General features: G+C 41.0%; 1 protein-coding gene and 1 long non-coding RNA gene across 4 annotated transcripts in view; one reads left to right on the top strand and one right to left on the bottom strand.

Annotated features, from left to right (window-relative positions):
* LOC117947508 overlaps positions 1 to 17,686 on the bottom strand; it is a 1,113,976-nt gene that overhangs the window by 824,755 nt on the left and 271,535 nt on the right. The window lies entirely within an intron of this gene.
* The window catches only part of LOC117947436 (metabotropic glutamate receptor 7), a 104,105-nt gene that overhangs the window by 37,620 nt on the left and 48,799 nt on the right, over positions 1 to 17,686 (top strand). For 2 of the 3 annotated variants that reach the window (XM_034876357.1, XM_034876358.1), the window contains exon 1: positions 1,643 to 3,082. The exons of the other annotated variant lie outside the window; for it this stretch is intronic. In XM_034876357.1, the coding sequence (XP_034732248.1) occupies positions 2,579 to 3,082 (504 nt within the window). In that variant the 5' untranslated portion in view covers positions 1,643 to 2,578. Of the gene's footprint in view, positions 1 to 1,642; positions 3,083 to 17,686 lie in introns of those variants that run through there. 3 annotated transcript variants of the gene reach the window in all.

The raw sequence follows: 17,686 nt of genomic DNA, 5'->3' as shown, positions 1-17,686 counted from the left end.
TCACCGAAGACTCCTAGCAGTGGAATTAGTGTCGTGCATAGTGACACCAGTCTCTCAGGGTGTCATTTGCAGGGGCTGTTGCAGCATTTTCCAGGTCTGTCTGCCTGTCTCAGTGCCCTCACAGCGGAGGAGGCCATCTGCCCCCATCCCGTCTCACATACCTCATTTCTTTTCTCAGCAGTCTCTTCCCAGCAGTTCCCACACAGCGCCCTTAAATGTATTTTTGGTGCAGCTCATGAATGTTGGCCTTGACGCGCTACTTGTACACCAAAAAACAACAATGACATCCAGGGAGTTGGACATGCATGATTTGTCTCTTGAAAGATATTCATGCAAAATCAGTGCAGCTAATGGAGCTAAATACACTACATGGCCGGATTAGGCTTGAATTAATCTCTATTCAACTTAATTAATTAGAAATTTGTCCATCCAAGCCTGTAATGTCAATAGGACATGTTTCAATTAGAGCTGCATCGCCTTTTCTAATCTTTTAATTGAACAGAAATGAATGAAATGAACATGTTCATAAAGTGTGATTCTATACCTCGTAATCATTTTCAAGATAAAGCAACTCTCAGAGGCTGTTTATTACTCAATGATCAAGCAACTTAACTGAGTCATCCTATAATCCAGTCACTGTTTCCTGTTTCCTGTTTGTTGTTTCCCAAGGTGCTGCTGTGATTTCTAAACAGGAGCCCTGTGGATGTCATTGTTGGGTGTGAGATGGCTGGTTAAGTGGTCTATTTTTAAGGTTTCTTGACTAGGAGTGCTCGTCAACACCTTTTCTCACACTGAAACCCACTGAATAAATACAGTAGTCATTAGTAGAGCCTTACAATAACATAGTTTTAATATGAGACTTGAATTACACAATCTACCTTTTTTTAATTAATGCCACAAATTGCCAAGTGAGTCCCTGGCTAATGCATGCCCACTAAAAGCAAATTAACATAATCTGCTTGTTTGTAAAAGCACCATCTGTGCAATTATATAGTTTGGTGATGATAGTGTTTTGTTAGGAAAATGTGAGGGTGCCTTGTTCCTAAAGGTGTGGTTAATTCTCACCAGTCTGTGTGCCAGCGTGTGTGTCAGCATGAGGCATGTGTTTGTGTGTGTGTGTTTCTGTGTGTGTGTGTGTGTGTGTGTGTGTGTGTGTGTGTGTGTGTGTGTTAGTGTGTCTACGTGTCTGTGTGTGTTTGTGCGTGCGCACACAGGATGGATCCGGAGTGTCTTCAGAAGTAGGGTTGCCTGGGAGACCAGCCTGGACCCCTCCAAACGTGTCTGTTCTCTTTATCGCTCTCTCTCTCTCTCTCTCTATCTCTCTCTCTTCCCTCCGTTTTAATGGTGCATCAGTAATGAATCCAAACTATTTTAGGAAAAACACTTTTTAGTCGGCGGGTGCAGCCCTCCTTACGTACAGCTCTGCTGTGTTTTCATAATGCCACAGATCTGTTTTAGGCCTTCCACTGTTCCAACATCAAAAGAAAAGAGGAAAAAAAAACTCTCATACTGTTGCGCGCGCGCGCGTGTGTGTGTGTCTGTGTGTGTGTGTGTGTGTGTGTGTGTGTGTGTGTGTGTGTGTGTGTGTGTGTGTGTGGGATAAAGGAGGGAGGGGAGAGGTTTATAGAGAGAAAGTGAATGCGCACTGAAAGACACTCAAATGAACAATTGTCTTACGAATCAAGTATATAGCCTACGTGCATTTCTTTGCCCTGTTTACCTTCTCATTAAACTGTCTGAAGACAACTTCCTGAAAACCTTGCCATGAAGTGATGCTACTCTTTTTTTCTCTGGCCAGCTGAATGACGTCTCGCAGGGAAAGGGGGCTGAAAACTCGGCGCACAGAGTGAATCCCTCGCTGTGACTCATTCATTTTGTATAAATGCGAGCGGTTGCGGAGACCGAAAAAGAGCCGGGGCGTTAATTAGCTGGGTTTTTCTCAGTCCTCTGCTCAGTGAACGCACATTTGAGCGCTGAGCCTGCTACTCGTTTTCTTTCCTTCTTTTTTTTGAGTCTGTGGAGATGAGCTGCACCCCTGGGAGACAGACATCACACCGACCGAGCCATCCCTGCGCTCTCGTGGAGTTGGTCAGAAGAAGAATGTCACCCACTTCTGCCGGTCCTAACATCTAAGTATTGATTTTGAGAGCTAATTCCTTCTAATTTACCAAATGTTATTTGGTAGAATTGGCGCTTTAGATTGTGAAGATTCTCAGCAGCGGCTTCGTTGCGTTTCGCTTTTTGGATTCAGCATACATGGACAAAATTAGGCCAGTTCACCAGCGGCGGATGATCGTCTTCTTTTGCTGATATTTTCTGTCTAATGGATGTAGCCTCTCTCTCCGAGGGAACTAAATTACCGTCAGGAGCTTCACGATTCAACAAGCTGCACCGCTCACTCCTAGCAGCAAAGCGATGGGCGCAGTTTCTCTGAGCCCTCTACTGCGTCTTGGTTCCTGAGTCCAGCTTGTTGAATCTCCTTGCTGACAAGAATGGGTTCGTTTTAACAAACTTCTTCTTCTTCTCTCTGGTTCTATCTTTGGCGGATTGCAGACTCCATCTTTCCTAAAAGTTGATCATGGCTGGTTCTGGTATGTGCGTGAAGCTGAGCACTATATTGAGAGTGTTTTGGATCATGAGGACTGTGGTAGATTTTGCGCTGCCCCAGGAGACTTATGCGCCCCATTCAATACGGACTGAGGGGCACCTGACCCTCGGTGGACTCTTCCCGGTGCACGCTAGAGGGGCCGACGGAACGCCGTGCGGGGACCTCAAAAAGGAGAATGGCATCCAGAGGCTTGAGGCCATGATGTACGCCTTGGACCAAATTAACCAGGACGAGACTCTCTTACCCAACATCACATTAGGCGCCCGGGTGCTGGACACTTGTTCGAGGGATACCTACGCGCTGGAGCAATCTTTAACTTTCGTTCAAGCCCTGATCACGAAGGACACCTCCGACGTGAGATGTACTAATGGGGAGCCACCGGTGTTTGTCAAGCCTGAAAAAGTGGTGGGAGTCATCGGAGCCTCCGCGAGCTCAGTATCGATTATGGTTGCCAACATCCTACGCCTCTTTCAGGCAAGTCTTTGAGCCTGAGCGATAGTTTTGTGGCTTTAAAATAGTGTTTTACGGACACAGTGTGTGTAAGCTGCTCCGCTTCTTATGGAGGAGGGAAAGTGTTGTGCCTCCTTGCTACCCACCCAGTCAGTAGGCTACCGGGAAGCAGATGAGAACAGGATTTCCATACAAGTAGTAGCAACAAAAAGCGTTTTCTCACAGGGAAAAGATCAAATAGTTTAACAAAAATCTATACTATTTTTAGGTTCTATCATATTATGTGCATGTTTTGTTTTTCGTCTTCATGCATTTTATGGCTCATTGTCACCTAGACTTCTCTTCAGCTTGAAATATTGTAACAAAGGGAAGGTGAAGTGAATTTGGGTGATTTCCCCCTCCAGTTCGCTGTGTGGATGAGACAGCTGAGTGTGCTATTGCTTGTCCCCGGTGGTGCTGAAAGAACAGCTCCCGTCTGTTCCAGTCTCACTCCAGAGTCTGGATGAGTGGGCACTGACAGCCTGACACAATCACACCCAAACTCAACAACCCTCTCCTGAGAATAACAGGCCTGCTTCATGTGATTGCACATGATTAGGCTATATGAGCCTCTTGTAAGGAGAGACTGCAAGCATTTTTATGAGTTATTTTGAACCTGAAAGCTTTGATTTATGGTGCAGTTGGCTTGCTTTTCTCTACAGGGGGCTCTTCTTCAAAATGAGCTTGTTTCAAACTCTTTGCACCCTAATTGAGCTCGATGGTGTTGAGTAAATGAAATTAATTTGCACCACTAATTCCTAAATGAGTTAGCTGGGGTTTATGAGAACACATCTCCATTCCTGTTGGCTGAGAGTCGACTGATAGTGTTTGCCCACTGCTGGTGCTGCAGTGGAATGGGAAACACAGCAGGGCAGCAATACAACAGATGAATTATTTAAAAGTCATCTCTGTAGCAAAATATCTAATTACTTTGTGGATGCTTTTGCTAATGTGCAGACATCTATGCAGTTTTTTTAGTGTGAGGACAGTCGTATGGCTCATCAGAGCTGTAGTGTAAGTGCTAATGATTTGTGGTTACAGATTGGAATTCACAGTCTTGTCATCTCGTGTTTTGTTTCAGTTCAATTAGACAAACCATAGGGCCTGGCTGTAAGTAGCTGTCTAACTGCAACTGTGAGACCATCAAAGTACTTAACATGCTTTTAGCCCCCCTCATCCTTTTATTTTCCCACACACACATGCAACGTTCTAGTTTTTCTACAGCATTCATCCATGGTTTTTTTTGCTTCCATTGGCTGGACAATTACGCTGATGGTCCCAGCCGCAACCTTCAGCCTGGCTTTGGTCCCTATTCACTCTTAGTAGGCTGAGTTAACAAATACATTTGTTTTTATTATCCAAGTTGGTAAAACCCTCCAGTGATACTTTGAAGCATCCTCAACGCAGTTGTTATTTGTTGCAGAGTGCAGTGGGTTGTAAGACCTTTTATGTTGTTAATGCAACATTACGCATTTGGGAAATTCAGTTTAAGGGGAGAGAGATGCTTTTATAATTCCCTTTCCTTTTTCCTCCTTACACCAGGTGTACCAGCATGTCTGTAATTGTAAAGCTGTGGGAGCGTAGGTGTAGTCCATGTGGGATGCTGCATTGGAGCTTGAGCTTGAAGAATCTGTGAATTGAACAACAGCTGTCGTGAGATTTGGTCCGAAACTCTGTATCTCTTCTCATTTCCCTAAAGTGTTGCCCGAAAGGTGCATTTAATTACCATTGTCAAATCTGCAGAAACCATTAATTTAGTCACAACCTGTTTGCCCTTCAGCACATTTTTTTTCTTCCGGTGCCACCAGCGGTGATGATAGCACTGATTATAAACGATGATAAATTAAATGTGAGGCCACATGATACTGTATAATCAATACTTAGCAGAAATCAGAGCTGCCAGCCCATTTACCCTCATTATTTTTACAGCATTTGATTAGTGTGTGGCAGCCATTACAAGTTTCTGAGATTGTTTGCAACCGCAATCCATCATGTATCAAATGATCAAATGATGAACACCTGTTTAGTTATGATTAATGAAGCAAAGCAGATTTCTTTTCTCAAATCAAAGCAAAAAAGGGCTCTGTAGAAAGCAATTTATTATGCTTGTTGACTGAAAGTACATTTGATTATGGGATGTGCTTCATAAGCAATCTAATGGACTTTGAAGTGGTCTTAATCTTTGCACGTTGAGCTTTAGGTCGATGACCTCTCCCTGAGCTGTCCTCCTAGCCTACTTTGTCTTCAGGGCATTGTGCATCTCACTCCTCTGATAAATGAACCATCAAGGGCAATTAAATAGTGATTGTAGATTTTATTGCCGTACGCTAAATATCATGGCTGTCTATTCAGGACATGAGTAGCTGCTGAACTGTTAATGCTGGGAAATTGACATGAGGGATAGATTTTTCTGAGGACCTAGGAGGGTTGATCAATACTGTTGCCATGGTGAGGCCGATTTGCTGCTAAGATGTTTTTATTTCACTGACTTTCATGCTGTGTTGGAAATGAGAAGCAACAATGCCACAGCAGGGGCAAAAATCAATCAGTCAAACTTTTGAATTCTTACCAGGAGCTATAATGGTGTGCACCTTTTGAAAAACCCTCCAATACTTACTGTGCAGCTCATGAGCACCCAGTCATTCTTGGGGAGGATGACACTGTAGATGAAAAGTCTGGGCAACTTTGTTCATTTGTAAGTCCTGGCCTCTTGAATGAATCATGAAATTGATTTTCATCCAGATGACATTTACATCAGGGTGTGTAGCTCGCAATTCTCTGTCGCATCTCTTTTCTCAAAGACCGAGGCCAAACTTTGTATTGAATGCAGGTGAACTCCGTCTTGTCCTCCTGTCTGGGGAAGCGGCCCCTTCAGACTAGCTGTCTAAGTGAGGCATTGACGTCCTCTTCTCTCATAGCCCTGACAGGCCTCGGTCGGCTTTTTATTTCTTCTTTTTTCACAGAATCATCACGGTGATTGATTTGAAGGAGATTGAAGCCTTGCAGTGGATCTGTTTAGCCGCCAGTGCTAAAGATTGACCCCACATTATTATGAAGGCTGTGTGTTGGTGTTATGTTACAAACTCTCAAAGTGACACACAATGGGAAAGTTAATTAGGGCCCGAGCACCGACATTGTTGGTCGGCGAAGCATGTGTATTATGTCCAAACTTACAAAAAAGCCTGTTGAAGCCATACCCTTAACCCAAATAGACGTAAGCTATAATAAAATGAATCTGAAAATTATGGAGGATTTTGACATTTTTGCAGAGTTCTTTAACATACTTCTCCTGCAGATTAAACCGGATCCACTTCAAAATTGGTCAGTACAATCTACAGACCTTGAAATTGTCCAATTTTCCCCAAAATGGACAAAAAGGCTTCATTAGAGAACAGGCCCGAGAGGATGTGCAAGTCAATAATGAGTTACAGTCATAGCGCCACCTACTGGCAACAGGAAGTAAACACTGACAAAAATCGATTTACCTGAAATGTACATGATGTTGTTTGGACATGATATACAGCAACATGAGTATAAATTGTGTGTTCGCTAGCGCCGCATAGTGAACAACGGAAGCGGTGCACAATTTGCAAAAAACACTGTACACAATAAAGAGAGAATTAAGACTAAATCTGGCATGTAGCTTGCGACAGTTATCGAAATACACGGCCACATTGACTAGGAGCCGCTGGATCCCCCGTCGTGCACGGAGTGCGAGGGCCTTTTCGTCACTGCCTGCAGCTTTAATTTTGTCTGTTTTTTTAAAGACAATTGTTTGTACATTGATTGATGTAGTAGCTCATGCCAATTAGTCACATCTCTTGCACTGTTCTCAGCCCCAGTGTGGGAGACACGGTTGGCATGTCAAATAATAATAATAATAATAATAATAATAATAATAATAAAACAGTTATTTATAGAGCGCATCAAAGTGCTTTACAGCAAGAATACACTTTAAATACAAACAGTACAAAATATTAAAATCGAGGCAGTAAAAAGTAAATAACACTATACAATACATCAAGGATGAAGGAGCATTGAGGACTCATACACAGCAGTGAATAAGTAAGTCTCAACCTTCGTTTTAAAGATCCCAATTGAACATGCCAGTCTAATATCCACTGGAAGACTGTTCCATAATGTTGGAGCGCGAAACGAGAAGGCTCGCTCCCCAACCGTTTGGTTGGGCATTAAATACCAAACGCAGCACCATATGATTAGACACACACACACACACACACACACACACAGACACACACTATATTTATTTATATATAAATGTATAGAGAGTTCCTTTACCATTGACTCATGGATATTTCATGATTCACACCAGTGGTTCTGGCTTTTGTATTTTCTCTCCATCACTTGCTAATTGGACTTTATTCAGAGTTAGACACATATACTCCACTCAGGAGATTATAACTTTATAACAAGCATGTGAAACATGGAATTACAATTACTTAACTTGACCCTTTTCACCCACTTATGTTCAGCATCTTGTTAAAACATTACCAACATCATGTAAGTGCTGTTAGTTATTTTATATCTTTCTTACTATATTTTGCAACTAGTGTTTGTTTTGACTTTGTTTATTGGCTTGTTAGTTAGATAACTCGTTTCTGGTAAGCAAAAAATGTAGCTACTGCATGTGGCTAAGAGAAAAGTCAGGTAGGCTAAAAGTTGAACACAAAAGGTTTTTGATTTTTATAACACAAAGCATACAAGAACGGAAAAAGACAGGTTGAAAAACGGCTCAAAGTGATTTATCTAGTAAAAGGAAATTGAAAACTTGGCTGAATGTTAATACACCGTCAAACCTCCATATCCATCTCTCTGGAGTTGTGAAATATTCACAACAGAACATGAGAATGAGTGAATGTTAGAATATGAATCATCTGTCTTGCTATCCATAAGGTTTTGATTCATGTTGGATGTTGCCCCTCAAATGGAAGACAACTATATAATGAATTGTTTTTGTGTTACAGGCGCACTCACATTCAAAGAGCAAGTAGTGACAAAATGACCCAATGTTGGCAATTTTCCTTTTATTTTACATGACTGTATATATATATAAATGAGGTGTGACGACACTTCACTCTTCTTCAGGACAAAATGCCCAATAATAAAATCAGTAGAAATGATCACACCAGATCCTCTGCGAATATCACATCAGCACCTGAGGCCCAGGGGAAACAATTTGTTTTTAAACCATTGCCTTGAAGAGTAAAAAAGGACAAGATAGCACTCTGTGGGTGTTTTTCAGTGTTTTCATGCAGAACACAAAAACAACACTTTGATTTCAAAACTGTTAAAAGAAGGTCTACTGTCTCAAAACATTGAACACATTTGATTAAATTTAAACACTTTTTTTTTCCTCAATTATAACCAAAATTCCCGACAGACTTGAAAGGGTTGATGAGTTACAATTATCACATCAATTGATCTTGTTCATCAAAATTCTACAAACAAATTCATAAATAACTACCAAACCCTACAAAACTACAGATTCAGATATGAAATTGAAGCATAAAGTACAACATTCTTTTTTTAATAATACTTACAAAAGTTTAATAGCATTTATAAATGTAACACTGCCTAGTAATATAGTATGGATGACAACAGAATGTGTAAAGAGCTTTGATGGAACTTTAAATGAAGATGTATTTTTCACTATTCCTGTGGACATACTAAACACCTTAAACACCTTCGCTATAATCCAGTGATTCTCACGTCTGCTTCTTGGGACTGAGAGCCTGGCTGGTTTTTATTCCAGCCATTTGATCAGATGCTGACTTATGGCCCGATCAGACCAGAATTTACAAGGTGAAAATTACTTGCACGCTGTGGCAGAAAGCAAGAAGGACAAGAAATAATGTGGGCAGGGTTACCAAGCATAAGCAGAATGGGTTAGCGTGGCTAGTAATCTAAGAATAGCATTTAACAAGATGAGAAATATACACTGTTTTACACAATTTTTGTCTATCAACTATCTCTGTCCTTGGACTAATGGAAAGCCAAAAAACCTGAACCTTGTGCATATGCTGCTTGTGGCCTTCAAGCATGCAGTTATAGAAAAAAGGAAACAATCAATACATACTTAAGGAGAGGTCAATTCCAACTGCTCTTTCAAATTAGCTGCCGGCTGAGGACTTTTGCTATCTCGACGAGAAGTTCACGAGGCGATGTCAATTCATGACAAGAAGCAAATGTGTCTCGCCTACGTCACTAAAATGACAGGGAACACGTTTTGGTGTGAACATGTCAGTAAAACTGGGATGCAGATGCATTTAACTGAAGAGCTATGGTGGACAGAATGACAGCAGTGCTCAGAGCTCAGAGGCTGAGCAAGTGATATGTTGGAATTGGATGAAATACAGACAAAAAAACATGTATTATATTGGGATATTTGCAAAATGAGAGTCTGGGACCGATAATTGTTTTCAGAACATGAACTGTCCTACAGAAAAATTCAGACCTGAAAAAGGCAATAATTAAACTGATAACCACACAGAGAAAGCCATATTTTTAAATTTCTATCCTTTGGCCTTTTGGGGAGAAACTGTGTTGTGAGAGAGTGCTGTTGCTGTCATGTCTAGTGAAGCAGGTGGATATTCACACTCACAAACACGACACAGTGTGAGCAACCAATGCAATATTAACTGAATGATTAAAATATCCCTGTGTCAAACAAGTTGTCATTGCGCCTGACATGAGGTCATCAGGTCAGCAGCCTGCCAAGGGGAGATATGCACCACTGGTTTTAAGATTTTGGCTATTCCCTTACGCCTTGAGAGAGGGGGGGGGCAGGGGAGGACGAGGAAGTTGCACTTTATAATTCAGCAACAAGCTATATGAATAAATGTTTCTCAATGAAATTTCAGCTGGTACGTACAGTAATTTGCTTTTAGACTTATTCTAGTTTGTGTTAGGATTGCACTTACAGCTGGTAAATATTGTTTCAGTATCTTTAATGTGGTGCCCTCATTTATACACAGGTTTGAGGGCTTTGCTAGGCGATTGCAGCGGCTTGACTCTTCCCGTCAGACTTGTACCCCCATTCTCTCCCGCTACATGTGAGGCGGGGAAAGATGCACCTGCTTAAAAGCTTAACTCTGCTCACATTAAGGTCACATCAGTGTTCCTTCGAAACTTATTGTTGGTATGACTGTAAAATGTGACAAGAATAGCACTCTTAGACTTTGTTGGAAGTTCTCTGCAGTTTATCTGGCAAGCACTTGGAGCCAGAGAAGAGGAAACCCCATTACGTCCAATCCTCTTACGGGGATGAGTGCAGAAGCATGAGGAAGTCTCTGCTGGTTTCTGGTCGGCCTCTCACTCATCCTTCCAAAAGAAAAAATGTCCCCTTTGCTTCAGAAGAAAACGATCCAGTGTGGGCTTAAAGATCACAGGGCTAATTGCAGTTTTTGTAGATTCAATGCACTGGTCTGTGATCAATGCAACATTCTGGACTGAGCCTGAATGACAAAGTCACTCAGGCATAGTAGACAGTTTGTAGTATGTAGTGCTGTATGATAAAATGTTTTTGTGGTAGAAAACCCTTATACGAGCACAAAACGTTTGTATAGATCAATAAGAAATTTGCCTTTTAAATATGATCTGTTACCAGGGAAATCCCTCTCTTCTCACGGTTTCTCAAATCCTGCTAAATAAGATAAGGGAATTTGTTAAACGGCTGCCTTTAGTGGTGCCTGTGAGTGTCTGCTGCTTCAAAAGGAGGCATGTTGTTGTGCCTTCTCTTAGACCCATGATCTCGGCTTTGTTTTCTTGGCTTTCTCATCACTTTACCCGTCTCTTTAATCACATTGCACATAGAAATTATAATGCAATCTAATCCTGTGTCAGGGAGAATCCCCTCGCAGCAAATGAAAAATATTGTATTTTAGAGGAAAAGGGGGACAAATAGAAGGAAACAAGACAATGCTGTCTACTTTTTGAGGCTTTGCTACACTGTGATGAGCTAAATGCTAATGTCAGTATACTAGCATAGCATGCTAGCGTCTTACCCCCTTGGTTTACACTCGGGCGTGGTGGTCACAACACTAGTTGCAGTCGTGTCCTGAACAGAAGTGGTGCTAAAGAGCAAAGGCTACCAACTTTGCTATTTCTACGGACTAGAAGAAGAAGGAAGGAAGAAGTTAAACAATGTCAGAAATGGCAGCAGCATTGCCATCAATGATTTGATTTCAGTCAATGACCTACTTCGTCGGATCAAGCCTTTCATCCACCATAAAAGAACTTATTTTAACCCAGTGAGTTTATAATAGAAACTTGCAGACACTCTGAGAGTCCTGGCATCCGGTTGTCTGCAAAGTCGTCCATGCTTCCTATTTCCGCTTTGTTGCGCCAATGACAAAAATATAGTGGTGCGCAACCGCTGCTTGCACACTCAAAATCCTTGCGCGCCAGAGAGATCTACGACATTTTGACGTCACATTGGCATGTGCAACCTCAGCTAGTGCAGCTAGTATACCGGACTCTTTACAGCCATACCACTAGCACAGCTAATAAAACAACAGCTTCATACAGTATTCAAGCTCTGCACATGGACATACACATTTTCATGTCACACAGTTCACACATTAAGGGCAACAGCCGAAAAAGAACTAATGCTATAACATACTTAAAGCACAATAAATCTTGTGCAATTTGCTGCCAACTTAAAAGGAGCAGGAGGTGCAGTGCTCACATGGCTGTCTTGCTGTACCTGGAGGCTGTTACACAAGGCTCTGTTTGGACTGCATGCCCATGTGAGGGCTCTAATGTAGATAGGCATGCCACTGAAGAACAGCGAGAATGGGATTCACCGCACGCCAGCTCGAGCTGCAAGAGAAGGAAGAGAAAACATAATGGTCCTTCTTCTGCAGTATTTATATTTACTCAGTTACCTCTAGTGGTATCGAGCCACGCAGATACAATTATTTTACATTCATGTGCCTCGGTTTTCATTTTGTTTTTTATTTGATTTTGATTATTTTAAATAAGGGCTAATGCAGTCAACACCGCAATCAAAATCCCATTCCCTAACATAAATTTGTGGTGAAGGTAATAATGAAATGGATAACCACACAGAGAAATGTTTCCTGAGAGACATATATTTTCAAATTTCCATCCTTTTGGTGCTTTGGGACAAAACCGTGTTGTGAGAGAGTGCTGTTGCTCTCGTGTTCTGTAAAGCAGATGTATATACACGCACACAAACACGACACAATGCGAGCAGCTGATGTAATATTGATAGAATTAATAAAATATCCGTGTGTCAAACAAGATGTCATTGCACTATTGCAGATCTTGGCTGTTCCCACAGGCCTTGGGGGGGATGGTGTACTTGTTACTCAGCAACAAGCTATATGAATAAATGTTTCAGGTCAGGTCAGTTAGGTCAGCAGCATTTTAAATGATTGTTTAATGCACTCAGCACCACAATCAAAATCCCAATCCCTGCCGTTGTTTTGGGGAGAAGGCCCAAATATTAGTGACGAGTATTGGTGGGAGAGGTTCATTCATCACATCCTTTACCTTAGTAAAAGCTGCACTACCCCAATGCGAAATAATAGTCATTCACAAGTAAACATCCTGCATTCAAAATCTTCAAAAAGAACAGAATTATTTGCAGCTTTGACGAAACAAATAATAAGATGATTGTATTGTTTGTGTGTAAAACATTTATCATTTAAGTAAAACGTAAAATATTTCCATTTGAAATGTAGTGATGTTGACTGATAGCAAAAAATGAAGGAGTAGCTCAAAATTGTAACAGTAGCACATGTACTCAGTTAGGATTTTTTTTTTTTTAAACCTGGTCAAATTATACAAAATCTGTCCTCATGGCTAGATATCGCTCAAGGTGAGTAAACTAATTTTAACATCTGTGTTTATATGTGCTTGTGTGTGTTTCACTGTGTGTGTGTGTCTGTGTGTGTCTGTCTGTGTCAGGGTGCAGTGTGCTCTCTCACGGTATACATTAAAAACTGTCATCAGGATTCATTTCTTGTCCTTTTAGTTGTGTTATTACAGCAGGGCCTGAGGGTGCATCAGAGCGGTTGCTATCAACGGATAGTAATATATAACCATTATATCAGCCAGCCCGGTGTGGACCTTATCTAGGGAAAGTAAATTATTGGAGTGCAGCATGGGCCTCGGGTAGTTATGCTAAAATACCTGTTGATTTTACATTTGGAAATTAAAGAGTGGGACTTAGGTGTTTCATTAGCTTCAATTTCATTTTGTCAGTATTTCCCTGAGATAATGTTTGGCAAGTGCTATTCTTTTCTGGCTGGCTTTGCAGTGGTATGTGAGTTCTGTTTGAACTGTATGTGTATCTCTGCTCTTTTGAGCTTAAAAGTATATCGTGCTGCAGCAGCCAGAGGATACATAAAAAATATCAGTTGACAGAATAACTGTTTTCAAATGGAAATCCCATAGGATTCCAAGTGCTCTCGGAAGTGCCTGCATGTTCCATTGATTTGGGGGAAGACCTCAATCACAATTGACGTTTTACAATTTAGGGAAGCTTTTTCCTTTCAAACAGGGTTGCTTAAACCACAGTTGACTAGCTGACGGGAGCTATTGCTGACAGAATATAGTGTTTTTTAACTGCCTTTTCAGTATTGGATTCCTTACATGTGTCCTTCAAAGAGGCTATGAGGATGAATAGCATGTAATTTATCAATATATTGGAGAAGGCACTCTCTGTCGAACGGCAATCAAATTATATTTGCCAGTAAATATAGTCAGGCCTTAGGGAAAGAAAACCATCTCAGCCATTCAAACATTGTTCTCCCTGCACTCTTGCCAGTGGATACAATTCTAAGATGTATATATTTCTGAGGAATACATAAGTTTTGTTGTAAGATTGCTATTGTACAATACTGATTAAATACCCCTGTCAGTTTGGTCCAGTTTTCATATTAAAAATATGTTAAAACATTCACACACACACACACACACACACACACACACACACACACACACACACACACACACACACACACACACACACACACACATTATTGGGATATGACCTTACAAGGCTAAGCAGTAAATTTCAAGGCTATGATTTGGTTTCTGGTTAAGGCGAGAGTAAAGGTTGGGCTAGGCATGTAGTGGATCAGATTAGGACAAGTCTCCAAGGAATTAATTTAAAGCCAGATTTATGCTTGACACAAGGGGTTAACAGGAGCTGTGGATACTGTAGATTCCTCTGGCGCAGGTTTTGATTTACAATTTGGTCAGATATCCCCTATTTTTGGCACCACTGCAACACCAGACAAATGTATTTTACATGATCAGGCAGGAGCTTGCTTTATTTGTATTCCCCACAGCAACTGCTGTTTACATTCTTTCATTCCCTTTGTAAAATAGGGCCACGCAAACACTTATACAGTAGAACGGAAGTTACATCCAGGTTAAATGCCTCTTTCGCCCTTGTCTTTTACTAACGGGGGACTACTCACTGTGCAGCGCAGTGTTAGCGTAGCATTTGCTGTGATAGAGAGCAGGGGTTGCGAAGAGCAGAAGGTTTGCAGTAGAGACGTCTTTATTAGACCCAAGCCAAGGAGTTGGGTTGGGAACCGGAGGGTTGCTGGTTCAAGTCCCAGTATGGACCAAACTACAGAGTAGTGGATTAGAAGCTGGAGAGATGCCTGGGCACTGCCAGGTGCTCTTGAGCAAGGCATTGTACACCTCCCTGAATGCTCAGGTGCTGGTCCAGCTCTGGCAGCCCACTCACTCTGACATCTCTCCATTTGCACATGAAAAGGTCCTGAGCATGTGTGTGTGTATTTCAGGCCTGTGTGTAGTGATTTCTAACAAAAACAGAGTGTAATTTGTAATTTCCCCACTGGGGATAAATAAACAGTATAAATTTAAATTTGAGCCCAAACTGACCTATCACAATTCTTGCGGTCTACATATAGCAGATAAAGGTTGGGGATGGGGTAGTCTCTGAGTTTCTGTGCACAGTTGAAAACATATCACATCTTTTATTTTGGATACACCATCCAAACCAAGGTTATGATTTTGAATGTGCTCTAATGAACACAAAATAAATAACTACATGGCCTTGGTCATAGCAGAAGTGGCTTTGAGTAGTCTAGTTTACCTTTACTTTACACTTTGATGCATTTTTCTGTACAGTCACACTACAATGAGAATGTTAATGTTTTATCTGTTTAGGACACATGCAGTTCCAGTAATACTTTGTTGCTACTGTAAAACCCCTATAGAGGAATTTTCCTCTTCTGAACTCATCATCATTTGAAGGCTAGAATTTCTTGAAAACACACAATCTGTATGTAAAATATCTTCTTGATATAACTTACATAGGAAATACTTAGTGAAATAAATCACATTTCATAAATTTTTTGTGTTTTGGATGATCAATGAACACGTTTAAAAGTCTGGGTTTCAGATCTTTTAAGGTACTGCATTTGTCTTATTTCAGCTCATTTGACAGATTGTGTTATGAACAGACTTCCAGAGATACACATGAGTTGTTTTGGAAAAGATGCATGTTAGAGGTCTTGTTGAAAATAAAGATAAGCCTTCAGTAGCAGAGTGTGACAGTTCCACTGTATTTGACTGGGTCTATTCCTGTTTCGGCTGGTTAACTTGTCTGAGGGTAATTGTCAGATCTGGTGTCTGTTGCGCATCTCTGATTCTGGCTCTGAAATACATGTCAGTAAGGAGCCTTCTGACACTTTGTCTCACTGCGAGGGGAAGTTATGTGAAATGTGCGTGTCACAAAAACACATTCCACATAAATCTTCTCGGCCCATTAGTTGAGACACTTGCTCTGATGAATCATGATCTCAGCAAGAAGGAGAGTACACAGAATAGCTTTATCTGATAGAACTGGACACTGTCTTTGTTGGCAGGTTGTTCAGTATGGCATTGTAAAAAGCTTATTGTGCTCACTGAGGGAACAATTGTCTGTTGTTCTGGCTGTGCAGTGGAGTCAGTGTGTTGCTGACAGTTGACTAACAGGTCAGATGCCCTCAGTGATTCACTACACCTGCAGCTCAGGGCAGAGCGGGGAGTCCACGAGGGGCCAGGTTAAAACTGGACACATGATCATTTTCATCAGAGTGAGCTGCAGAGAAGATATCAGAGATATCTATATGTACACAGAGATTTACTAAGCTTTACCTAAAGGTTTTTCAATTATGTAACAGCAACCTTTTTTCACACCTCTCTGCTCCCATACCAATATGATGTTGGCTCTAGTAGATGTAGTATTAGCTGTAGTAGAAGTGTAACTACATTTTTCAAAGATTAAATCACCATACCAGTGTGTTTGCTTAATGTTATATTAACATTGTGGGGTGATACAGGTAAACAACAGATTGATTTGGAGAGTCTGTACTATGTTATCACAAAACTACAATGTGTCTTTGACAAAATTCTGTGCAAACCCGATGTTCATCATATGATGGATCAGATTCTCCCAATGTATTTTTCATATTGTACAGAAATTTAAAGAAGACAATGGATGTCCATAATTGTAAAAAGACATGCTTTCAAAGGTCTAAAACACAGCAGCCTGTTCTGCAAGAATGTTAGCTGTGATCTAAAGTGTACACAATTTGTAGCAAATGGGCTAAAACATGCAAAACCTTTGGTATGCTTCTTTGAAGTAGAAGGAATAAAAGAAAGTAATTAGCAGCTTAAATGCCATTAATCAATGGTTGTTAATAAAGTTAAGCCTCAAAAACCAGATACCGTACATGTCTAACTAAACTAAGCATCTATAGTCATGCTAGCAGTTCTGTGAGGCTGTCCTACTTTGAACTAAATGTTAATCTTAGCATGCCAACATGCTTACAATGACATTGCTAGCATTGTGATGTTTAGCCAGTTTAACATCTTAGTTTAGCGCGTTAACATTCTAAAAATGTTACACTAATTAACGCTAAACACAAAGAACAGCTCAAGCTGGTGCCAGTGCCATTCATTTTGCTGGCCAATTTAAGTCTTTTATGACAATTTACAGTAAAATATTAACCTAATGATGGCGCTAGATGAACTGACAGGGGATTGTAAAGTGAAGTCATCGTGAGGGGGGACATACATGTTTGTAGGCCTACCTTATTTCATGGCAAGCTATTCAGAAGCTGTTGAATTAAGTAAATTTTGAGATATTTCATAAGAAAGCAAAGTGAAAACCATAACCTGCTGGTGGAGCCAGATAAAATGTCAAGGGAATACCAAGGCAGTAGGGTTCATCCTTTGGACATGAATGTTTGTGCAACATTTCATGGAAATCTGAGTCTTAACATAAGAGAAAAGGTGACTGTGCTTTTGCCATTAGGACCCAGAGATGCGTTATTATGGAACCCTCGCAACTTCTAGGCAAGACCCGCCTTTCAATAGCATTAACACGCTACTATTGGCCAGGTGTCCATTCTTACGCTAAGTAACGTAACCCGATTTGCTCAGGTCCTATCCCATGACCAATTGGCTATCCTAATCTTAACCACTCAACGTCAATGCCTAACCCTAACCAATTGGCTTGCTTTGTAGGGCGGGACTTGCATAGACATGGGCTCCATAATGACGCCCCAGAGACTG

Source organism: Etheostoma cragini, chromosome 7 (assembly GCF_013103735.1).
Source record: "Etheostoma cragini isolate CJK2018 chromosome 7, CSU_Ecrag_1.0, whole genome shotgun sequence".
Taxonomy (NCBI): domain Eukaryota; kingdom Metazoa; phylum Chordata; class Actinopteri; order Perciformes; family Percidae; genus Etheostoma; species Etheostoma cragini.
Note: the sequence above shows the minus strand (reverse complement) of the source record. Positions and strands in the feature narration are given on the sequence as shown.